Raw genomic sequence first — 12,154 nt, 5'->3', positions numbered from 1 at the left:
ATGAATATCATTATTTACATATATATATATGTAGTATTGTGACAGTAATCCAACTTGGTACGAGAGGATTAGTTGGTTCAGACAATTGGTACAGCAATTGGTTGACAAACCAGTGTTGCGAAGCTAAGTCTGTTGGATAATGGCTGAACGCCTCTTAAGCCAGAACCCATGCTGATTAAACAATATTATCACGATCTTTTTTGTAACAAATTTTTTACAGTCGATGTAAAAGAGAAATTATATATGCTTCCGCTCTCGCATGCATAAATAATCCTATTAACATAGTACTGTGCGTGACGTTTGCAAAAACGTACACAAATCAGTAGTGTTAAATAACATTTTAACAACAAGAAAGATTTATCTGTGTTTGTAGACTACTAACTTCATCCCGAGGTGCTGTAAACATGAAAGTAAACTTTGTTTTACGATCTGTTGAGGCTTATCCTTAGTGATATAAGAAAATTTCAACAACAGAAAGAAGCATAACGATATGAAGTAGCCCAACGGCTCTTTATGTTAGTGCGCGTACAATTTTAATAAATCAATATTTTGGAGCGATCCATTTGATGGCTGGTTCTTGCGGTTGGTGCGGTTTCGATGGGTATGGTTGTGATTGGTGTGGTTGGTTATAACTCACGTGAGTGAAATGCTTGGTATGGTTGTGGTTGATGTGATTGTGATTGGTGTGAGGGAAATGGTTTAAAAGTTCGTGTCGGTTTAAGCTTAATGTTCGTGTTGTTGTTCGGGTTAATGTTCAGATTAATGTTCGTGTTTGTTTTGTATGGGTGTTTCAATATTTCTTTTAATGTTCGTTTTAATGTACGTGTTAATGTTCGGGTTAATGTTCGTTTTAATGTTCGTTTTAATGTTTCTATTAATGGTTCATGTTTAAGGTACATGTTTAATGTTCGTTTTAATGTACGTGTTTAATGTTCGGGTTAATGTTTCTATTAATGGTTCATGTTTAAGGTACGTGTTTAAGGTACGTGTTTAATGTTCCTTTTAATGTACGTGTTTAATGTTCGTTTTAATGTTTCTATTAATGGTTCATGTTTAAGGTACATGTTTAATGTTCGTTTTAATGTACGTGTTTAATGTTCGTTTTAATGTTCGTTTTAATGTACGTGTTTAAGGTACGTGTTCAATGTTAGTGTTTAATGTTAGTATTACTGATAATTTTGTATCATAATAGGGTTAGGGTTCATTTGTGCAGAGCAAAAGGAATGTTCCGATTATCGGTTATAGTCAGAAGAAGGTGGAGAACTATGAAATGTAATCATACTACAAATAGGGAGTTGAGGCAAGGACAGATTTGTACATAAGGTATTTTGTGTTCATATGTAAAGCTATTTAATTACTATGACAAAATTACAAATAAAAAATGAGCGTAAAATGCATGAAGGGTTAAATATTAATCTCGGCAGTGCTTATATACGTCCCCTTAGGAGGCATAGTTGACATGCTGATGAAAGCGTACATAGGTCAAAATTTGAAATCTTGTTCAGGAAAAAAATAGAAGTAAAAATGGGGGGGGGGAAATAATTCCTATTGTGCTAATCTATGGTATAAAGTAACGATGGACTTTTACAAACACTGTTTATGTGAACAGACAATTTTCACGTGTACATTTGTCGATGTATAAATAGCACATAGCAGTTTTTATACAAGTCGGTTGCTCAAATTGGCTAAGTTTCTTAATTAGAGGTTTCCGAAGGTTCGCTTATGTTTTGCGAAATGCGGGATGCATTGTTTTATGGTCGTATTTCATTGGGTTATATTGCGGTCAGTTAATAACGGTTAAGGGAGAGGTGTACACATATTTCATGACTCGCCGTAAATATGCGGAACGTGTTTGGGTAAATATTCAGGAGGGGGCAAAAATGGTGGAGCTCTATATGTATATATATTCATTTGGAGGGAATGCCGTTATTATTTATAATTCTCTTTTTTTGGACGGAACGAATCCATTGCTTTAATGATAATAGAGTACATACATATAGGTGTATGATTATTCGTTTAGGTTTGAAATTTTAATTGAGTGCATATCTGTGTAACGGAATTGTGTGCATTTTTAAAAAGGACTCGTCTTATGCTATATTCGGAGTGTGGTGGTAGTTCCTTATGACACATATATTATATTGTCATGCATACATACTTTTGATGCTGGCTTTATCTATCAACATATTAGCATCCTTAAACAATTGAGCTTCTTGCGAAAATGTGAGGCATATGAAACTAGTTTTTAAAATTCGTCTGATAAAATCCTGGACTTCATATTGGTTTTCTTTTAAATATTGATATTCCTTTTGACCCAGGCCCCTTAGGTTATCATAGAGCATTTTTAATACATAATGTCTCGCGTTATTGTATTTAGCATCTCTATAGTAATATTGGTTCAGTGGAAAAGGTTCGCCAATATTCTTCTGATGTTTCGACGGATGGTCTCTCAAGCCGTTTTCTTTTAAGAACATGTCATAGGTGGTAGTAACTGAAAAAAATTCAATTGGATTTTTAAAGTGTCTATGTGTTCTGCGTTTCCTTCTGTCCATTTTTTCATGTTCATGCTGATTTATGTGAGATGCTTCTGAGTTGTTGCCATTTTTTCTTAAGTTACTTCCGGTTGTAGTAGGCGCGATAGGTTCTTTTTTTTTAAACAAGTCGATGTCTTCCATTCCAAAGAATTTGAGCTTTCCAAATTTCACATTTTCTGCAGGATCATCTAATTGGAGTTCTTCCAATGAGTAAGGGTCATCTTCATTCGTTAGGTTGGTATCACATGAAAAGCTTTCTAGTTTATCTTTCCAAGGATGATTTATCACTTCAAATGGCTCATCAGACAACGAATCATCAGACAATGGATCTAAATCTTCTTCTTGTTCTTGTAGTTGTTCGTATTGTGTTTGTTGAACTATCTCATCCTCGTGTTCATAATCGCTGAGGGAATCGGAGCTATCCGATGTTTTGAATATGGTTCTTCTTAATGGGTAACGTCTTTTTTTCTTCTTTTTATCGCTATCGATTTCTTCCATTAACTCATCAAAGCTATCTTTATCGCTGCTCCAAGAGCTCAGCAGAACGGCGTCATCGTTGGTATTGCTCTGATTGGATTGGTCATCATCCGGTCTGTTTGCATAACCACCTGTTGTTGTGGCATCTTCGTCTATTATTTCATAGAGCCCTGTCATAATTTGTGAGGCGTGCGGACCGAATATATCTTCTAAGGTAGGTGCATATTCATCTTGTAGTAAATGTACCGGTGGGGAGGTAGAATCAGGGTTAGGGGCCGGCTCAAGTTGAGACGATGAGCACATCATAAATGTACTTGTGAAGAAGAGTAGGGTGCCAATACTAATAAGGAAGGAGTGGAAATAGTAGTAGTAATAATAGTAGTAGTATTTTCTTCGCGTCTCCATTTTTCAGGGTTTATTATTGATATGAAATATATGGGAGTCAAATACGTGGGAGTCAAATATGTGGGAGTCAAATATGTGGGAGTCAAATATGTGGGAATCAAATATGTGGGAATCAAATATATAGAGGGATATAAATAAATGTATATAATAATTATAAGTTATACTATATAGGTTTAGGAGTGTTACGTTTCGGAGTTACAAATGGGTTCGATGCTTTAATTACGCAAGTGCAAATTCAAATGAGGCTGCATTTGTGTTTGCTATGAGTACTTAAGGGTGTGTGGTGGTGTTGTGCATTGTTTACATGTAATAATAAGTGGTATAATGATAAGTGGTATTATATTATGTGGATATACGTACTTTATGGGATATGTGTATATATATTGCGTGTAGTAGTTACTAGTTATGTTTTATACAGCGCTACAAAAACAAGGGCAGGCATAACGATTTAACACACGAGCCGGAGGGGGGGGCAGTTATTTAATATGGTGCATGCTGGTGGCATATATATACGGTAAGAGCAGAGAGATATAGGCATGAAAATATAATTACTACCTATGGATAATTCTGTTTACCCCTTACTTTACAAGTTGTGAAGGTATTAGCATCAAAGGAAGGGGTGGGGTCTCTCTCTGTGTCTACTTAACTTTTTTAAGTTAATCCTTTTTCTTTTTTTTTTTGATGAACTTTTTGTAATATAGCGTGTAATAAAAATTATATATCATTGTAGAAACGTGTCGAACGTTCATATTGATTTTAAAGCGGTGGCGAACGGAAAAAAAATAAAGAATGAAAAAAAAGCTGTCAGTCTTACTAAAGAGGGGGAAGAAAATTACTTCATAAACGAGGGTTTTATATATAAATGCATAAGTAAATTGCATATATAATATGTATGCATATATAACGGTGTTCATATAGGTGTTCTTTCATATAACCAACTTTATTTGGCTTAACTGTGGTTGCTTTGTGGGGGTCTGGTTTTCAAAAAATTTCTTTTATTTTTTATGCTCAAAATCGCGTATATTTTATTGTGAATGGGTAATGGGTGGTCTTCGTTCTGCACAAAAGTGACTTCTTTTATGAGTATGACATATATTATAATTACCAAAAATTGCATAAATTGCTATGAATTGTGATATTTTGCAATACTGCGATAATTTTCAAAATTTGTTCTTTCCTGGTACAAACGTGGTTGTTGTTATATTTATTACGTATATAAAAAATATTAGGAACAAACCAGGAAGATATATACAGGTAGGTTCGGTGGGTATTTTTTTTTTACTATAACACTGTTTAATTATATTTACAAAACTTGCTCATGGGGGGAATATTTTACTCAACTTTTTAACTGGATTTCATTGAATTGCATGTAGACTTATTTTATAGGCATGTGTTTTTGACGCGGATTTGTATACATAGTAAATAAGTACGCGGGCGGGGAGAAAAAATCTTTTGCATGCAACTGGTAGGTGTATATAAATGCATAATAGGCTCAAACCACATTCGTGCACAATTTTATGGATGTTGCAATTTTTACAAAAAGGTACAGTAAAAAAAAGGAGTGCGCGTTTTGCTGTCAGAGAAAAGTGATAAAAAATTAGTTGCACAATTGAAGGGTGAAATGAATTATACGTACTTATATATATGTCCCTTTTTTCCAAGATTTTTTTAAAATAACCAAAAAAACGAAACAAGTTTTTTGCGTGGCGGCCTTAAAATTTCGCCATAAAAATTAATGGGGATGACATTTTCGCCATAAAAAAGTAATGGAGGTGACATTTTCGCCATAAAAAAGTAATGGGGATGACATTTTCGTGCTCTTCACTCTTTTTTGTGGATTTATAAACAAAGGGAGCCAATCAAACCCTGAGTTAACGTGAAGATGAATATAGTCCTATTTTATGTGCATGGAGAAAATTATAAAACAAATAAAATGCTTCGGAAGGTAATATATATGACACATTCAAGGAATTACTCAGTTTAATTTTTTTTTTTGTGCCATTTATGCCAAAAATAAAGCAAAATATATGGAAAGGGAAGCGCGCGCAGCGGCAGTGGTGGTGTGATGTGCTGACTTTGTAAACCCATCATCATAGTATCCTCATGGTTAATTCGCGATCGTTCATTTATGAATGCGGAAAAAAGCTGTTTTGTGCATTGATTCGATCTTAAGGTGTTGAGGTGTCTACCGCGTTTTGATCTGTGTGTTGTCCCCTACATATGAGCCCTGTGTTTGTGCACATTATTACAACTTTGCATATTTGTATATAGTTGTAACGTTTATTAGTGGATACATGCTTGAAAAAGAAAAGGAACAGTGTGCGATGTGGCACATTGCACAATTTGTGTATACGTAAATATGTATGGCTGTTAAGTATATATATACATATATATATGGATATAGAGCACCCATTGCAGGAGGTAGAGACCTCATCATTGTAGTTTACACCCCTTTCTTTAAATGGTTCCTAGGCTGTGTGAAAAAAGAATCCTTTGGATAGTTTGGATTTTTCCGCCTTCTTATTAATGTTACAACTGTGTGCGCTGCGCAGTGCAGTGGTAGGGCAGTAGCAGTGGTGAAAATATGAGAGCAGTCAAAGCCAAAAAGCCGAAAGGCACACTTTAGCTACTTTCAATACTTTTAACAGTTAACTTTTTTAAACGAATGGGTGCCAAAATATGATAATCCGATATGTAGGAAACTCTCGCATGCAAATTTGAAAAAAATTGCAGTTTTTTAGACCTTCCCCTCCAACACACACAAATAACACTATATATGAGATTTGGTTCATTTATATATTTCTTCCACAATGGTTACTCAATTTTAGCTATTTTTTTTTAATTCTTCTTCCTCCATGTTTAAAAAAAAAAGGAATTTTGTGAAATTCAAGCTATTTTAAGGAGATAGGAAAGTTTAGGGCCCCTCCTCCCGCCCAAGAAAATAAGACCCAATTGATGTGCACAACAATATATATGTGTACAATACGTGTATATCATTTTGTGCGCACTTTCCTATGTAAGCTTTTGTGAGGCTATATTATATGCCAAAGATCCAATTATCGTTATATGTGCATTATGTCTAAGTGTAAAAATAGGAGCCCCAGGGTGTGTGTGGCTCTGCTAACTATAAAATAAAGCTGTATGCATTTGCAGTGTGGATGGAAGCCTTTGAAACGTTCCATTTTTTGGTAGTATAGTAGAGCAATTATTTTGGGGATTACAGCACAGGTGAACCAGTGAGTAGGCTGGATTAGTCCTTGTGATTTTATATTTAGGCTACTTTATCATTAATAAAGGTATATTAGGTCTCCAGTGCTTTCGGCGGGAGAATAGCCCTGTGAAATTGGCCTGCCGCCTTTTTTCCAATTTCACGGCACAAAATCTCGGATTAATATTCATGAGATGGACTTGGCACATTTTACACACATGCTTTGCACATGTATATGTTAGCTAGCTAAAAGAGGAATGTATTCTAATCTTTTCCTCTGTCTAATTTCATATGATTTACATTGCAGGCGTTGTAAAGAAGCCAAAGGGGAAACTTCATTTGAAGAATTAGTTACCAAAAAAATGAGATTGTAGAAAAAAAATGTAAAAATGAGAATGGTGATTAAGGTAGTATTATATATGGAATGCCGAAAAAAGAGTCTCTGCCAACATGTGTAAGAATATTTCTTATTTTTCTTCGTTAATTCAATGATGGCATGTTATGGGAAAAGTGTAAAATAAAGTCGGTAGGTAGATTATTTCTAAGTTTTGAACAATTTATAATTATTTTTTTAAGAAGCGTATTATCCGCCACTCTATAAAGTATTCCGTTCTTCCGCTTGTACAGTTCATTTACTTCTCTATGGGGTTGCCATTCACCACCTTCATTAGGAAGTCCCCTTTTCAAATTCTAGACTGTGCTCTTAAACCGTTATGTACGATATATGCACAAGGGATAAATGGGTTAAAAGGGGAGTGAAGCTAAGGTCTTCTTTAAGCTATCATTCTTTTAAGCATTTTTTCAGATTATCGACTCCTTTGGACAGCTAGCGAAAAAGCGCGCTGATATGTTAACGGTGTGTGTGCATATGGAAGTGTGTGCTTTTCTATGTAAGTGCGTGTATATCGAACTGCAAGCATTTCTATGTAAGTGTGCTTTTGTATATGTCGCGGTGCAAATATCCATATGCTCGTGTGAATGGCAATGTAATTGTGCACAGGTCAGTGTATACACATGAGTGCACAGGGATGCCAGAGAACGTGGAACAATTCGAATGAAATAGTGTTATGTGCAGAAGGGAGATTGATCCTTCACTGTGTATGATTAATTAAGGAACTAGAAAAGGGTTTCCAAAACACACATTGAGGATTTTCCTACGTTGTGGGGGAAGACATATTGTCTAATTTTTAGCGTATGTATGGTGTTAATATTTATCTTGCGCATTATACACCAGGTCGCATTATATTACGCAGCTAATATAACAGTTTTAGAATAACCCCTTGACGCCCCATCTGGACTTAGAGAATTATGAGATTTGATAAAGAAGACACCAAAAGTGTTAACATCTGTGTCAATTATGTGCGTGAATATATCCCCATTTGGATTTTACTTATGCATGGTATGCGATTATGCCATTATGCGGTTATGCAGTGAGGTATTACATGAGGCGTCGTATAGACAACCGTACTGTACATACCTGTTATTTTGCTTGCAGATTTGATCTTGTGCTGTGTAAAGGAACAAGGTGAAAAGGAAAAAAAAAAAAGAAAAATTTGACGAAAAATGTATTAAAGACAATGTACTTTTCTTTCTATAAATGATGAGAAAAAATATATTCTACACATGACATATATTGTTTCCAGTATTTTTCACATGAATATTATTACAAACAAAAAAAAGAAAAGAAAAGTAAGTAAGAAAATAATAAGGAGGGAGAGGAAGGGGGCAATGATTTTGGGAAAAATAAAGCGCATGATGGAGGGCGCATTCATGTAAGTGGTTGTGGGTGCGTCTCTTTCTTTAACGTATTTTTAGCGTATGCCTATGCATGCTCTAAACATTGTATAATATAAATTAATTTGTCTGATTTAAACCGTCGTTCAATATTGAAAGGGAGAAGTGAAGGAGGGACAACAAGATTCACATCTATGGTATCGATTATTATCTACCGCTTTGAAGGCAAACATATATACCTAGGGAAAATAAGAGGCGCTCTCTCTTCCATATGTGACGTCTTCGAGGCATTCTATTTTTTGTGTGGAACGGAAAAAGAGGGACAAAAGGATTATTTGGAAGGTTTGCCTTTGCTCTGTAGAATTGTGTTAATTTGGGTTTTTTTTTTCTCAAATTTGCCGGTAAGTCATTGCATTGACTATCCCTACACGTGATGGGTGATACATTGATTGGGACAGAACATTACGCGCACATCTCATTTCAAGAGACATTACAATTTAAATGGTTTTTTTATACCTGAGTATGTATATGCAATGAGTAGACTTGCTTATAAGGTGTCCCCACTGCATTTTTGCTAGAAAGAACATAAAAAGAAGGAATGGCGAGGGTAGTTGCTATCCTCATCATGTTGCCTACTCCTTCTATTGGAATGAACAAAATGAGTTGCTCAAAAAGTGCCACGGGAAAATGTTACACATGTGGTAGCACGGCGGTAAGAAAAAAAAAGAAGGAAATGTAGCAGCACAGCGATATAATCAATATAGCAATTAGGAATAGCGATTAGCAATTAGGAATAGCGATTAGCAATTAGCAATGGCGATTAGCAATTAGCGATACAGAGGTACGGGGACGACCTAACAAATTTGAAATTTGCCAAAGGGAGTTATTATTACTATTTATTGTGCTCCTACAAAATATGCAGCAAAAGGACGACGAAATGGTATTACGTAAATGGGATCGTTTTATCCTTCTTTTGCATAGTATTGTAGGAAAAGGTGCCTACTTTTTTTTCCTTATAGCACTATTTAGTAATACAAAGTTGTGGAAAACGGAAAGTTTTTTTTTTTCCCACTGTCTCGAATACGTATTTAATAAATTCACATTTTTACTAAGCGCGTTTGGACCTATTTTTAGATGTAGGCAAACAGGGAGAAGCAAAGGAAAAGAATGATAATGCCTAATTTGTAATTTTCTAGTAATTAATTTTTGATAGTCCTAAAATTAGCGCCTTTTTCTATCAATTTGAAGTAATCCTACTTTATTATAAATATGAAGGTATATAATATATTTTCGTATGCAGTATGTATAATGTATTTATTTTCCATCCTAATTGGCAAACCCGCTTCAATATTTGCGGAGTTTTTAAATCACCCCGTAGAAATTGGCATACGTGTGGACATAATAGATATATTATAAATATATATAATATATATAGTATAATTATATATATAGTATAAATAAAGTGTAGCACATATGGTAATTGTTGCGCGCGGCTCGGAAGGGAAAACACCGCCGTGGTCACTTAGCCCATAAATGATGTAATATATATATAATGCGAAAATAGCCTGCCGACACACCAGAAGATTAGAATACTTACAAGTATGTAGCCTTCTGGGTGCATAAAATAACGGCTAGAAAGAATGCATCAGTTTAGAATAATTATTCCTTTTGCAATTCACCCTGTATAGTTTATTGTTCGCCATTATGCCCTAATTAAAATAAAACAATTGCAATTTTTTCACATTTTGTGCTCCTGAATAAAGAAAATAATTTAACTGTTTGACCGTATGAGCATTGGACCCCTGGGGTTTTCCCTTTTTTTTTATTTTTAAAAATATTTTATTTTTAGTATATCATCATACATCGCGAAGTAGAAAATATACTGTGCGCGTGACATGCAGAAAGGTATATTATATGAATTTTTACTTGAAATAATGGGAATAGTTTCTTTTCTCCTTGAAGCGAGAAAAAAGAAAGTAAGCACCAAATAATTATATAATATATTACGCTATAATATTTATTAATACGTGCGCGCTACGAGCATATGTATATGTGCATGTGGAGGAAAAAATTATCATAGTTTTTTTACTGCGCGTATTATTTTATACATTATTTACATTATTTGCCATTTTACCGCACAATCACCGCGTAATTGGTATGCATATCTTTAATTTTACCGTGACTATATTTTGGTATACATTATTTGGGTGTATATTATAATAATTTATTATTATTTATTATTATTCATTATTATTTTTTTTCAATTATTGCTTTTTTTTTTTCTTGGTTATTTTTAAGCTTCTACTATACACAATTATTTAAACCCTTTTATAAATTTTTTTAGTGTTCATGTTCATCACTACCTATTGAGAGAATTACCCATTGATGGATCACCTTTTATCTAAATTTTTTTTTCTTTTATTTTTTCCCCCCTTCTTTTTATTATTTACTCTTTAAAGATAAAAAGAACAAAAACTTATCGCGAACGTGTATTCTGCTAAATTTCTAAATTCACAAACAAACAATTTAATAATTTTTTTCAAGAAATTTATGAATCGCATTATTTATTAAAAATACGTAGTAACAAAGAGAAGAAAAAAAAAGCACTGTAATAAAAAAAAAATGAAGCATAAATTATCGATTTTGCTTGTCATTAACCTTCTCCTCCTGATAACCTTTGGCGATGTGATAAAGGGGGATAATCTTATTAATAAAAGAAAGGATATATGGATATCTAGATTTACTGTAGGAAAAGGAACTCCCAAAAAGAATGAAGATTTCAATGATAAAAATAGGGATAAGGATAACAAGAAAGATAAAGGTAAGAATAGTGAATAATAATTGTGGCGTTATGTTAGGGCGCACTACAAGTTCATAGTCGACATGTCATATGGCTGCGCGACATGGGCAAGCATGCGGCATATAGCTATAAATGTAGAGTAATTTCTACACCACATTGTTTTGCATCCATTTCGATATGTAAACGACGTGGTTAAGTTCCCTTTGCTTATGGTACTTTTTCATTGCAATCTCACGCAAAAATTAACCATTCCATTTGTGAAAGCCTTTTCGTGAAAAACTATTATTCTGCGTCATATCTGTTTCATATCTGCGTCCTATCTGCGTGTAAACCTTAGGTTTCATAATTTGTTTCATTTTGTATTCCTGTTTTTACGAAAATGCCAATTTGTATATGTACAAATGTTTACACACTCTTCTTTATTTAACCTTCAGATGATTTCCTAACGAGCGGCAACAATAAGGACGATATGAACGACTCCCGCACCATAATGCTTTTGAGAGAAATTTACGAAAAAGACAACCAACTAAGTATCATTAGCAGAAAAAAGAAAAAGTATAAAACGGCTACCTTCACCATGGGTACTCTATTAACCGTAATAGCATTACGTGCCTTAGCGGACCTAGCCGCGAATGGCATTTTAAAGCTCATCCAGAAGGAAGAAAGTATCCTCGGTGGACTAATGTTTGACAAGTGGAGGTTTAACAAATTAAAAAAAAATAATTTGCTTTTTGATTAACTGGAGTGATAGAAGCTGGGCATGATAGAAGCTTTGGCATGATAGAAGCGCCTTTGATTAAAATCGAGTGTATTTCTTTAAATTTCCCCTTTGAGAGTCCGCAACTCCTGGATCAGCGAAGATAACGCGGAAGGATGTAGCAGGACAAGGGGGAATAGTCGCCACTGTTATAACACAATTATTTTTATCTCCAGTCCTTTTTCCCTGAGGTGCTAACAGCTAACACTACATTGTTCCCACTTTTTCTTTTTTTTTTTTTT

The 12,154-nt window shown here is 34.4% G+C and overlaps 2 protein-coding genes across 2 annotated transcripts; one reads left to right on the top strand and one right to left on the bottom strand.

Moving 5' to 3' along the window:
- Positions 1 to 759: 759 nt before the first annotated feature.
- On the bottom strand, positions 760 to 3,413 carry C922_05284 (hypothetical protein; the record flags this gene model as incomplete). The annotated part of the gene is made up of 2 exons (XM_008820856.1): positions 760 to 871; positions 2,152 to 3,413. 2 exons carry the CDS (start codon positions 3,411 to 3,413, stop codon positions 760 to 762), a joined length of 1,374 nt encoding a protein of 457 aa, XP_008819078.1.
- A 7,564-nt stretch (positions 3,414 to 10,977) lies between these two features.
- On the top strand, positions 10,978 to 11,894 carry C922_05283 (hypothetical protein; the record flags this gene model as incomplete). The annotated part of the gene is made up of 2 exons (XM_008820855.1): positions 10,978 to 11,176; positions 11,590 to 11,894. The coding sequence occupies 2 exons, from the start codon at positions 10,978 to 10,980 to the stop codon at positions 11,892 to 11,894; spliced, it is 504 nt and encodes a 167-aa protein (XP_008819077.1).
- Between the last annotated feature and the right edge of the window lie 260 nt (positions 11,895 to 12,154).

This window comes from Plasmodium inui (assembly GCF_000524495.1).
Source record: "Plasmodium inui San Antonio 1 unplaced genomic scaffold supercont1.51, whole genome shotgun sequence".
Lineage (NCBI taxonomy): Eukaryota > Apicomplexa > Aconoidasida > Haemosporida > Plasmodiidae > Plasmodium > Plasmodium inui.
The sequence above is the reverse complement of the archived record's forward strand: the minus strand, read 5'-3'. Positions and strand labels throughout refer to the sequence as shown.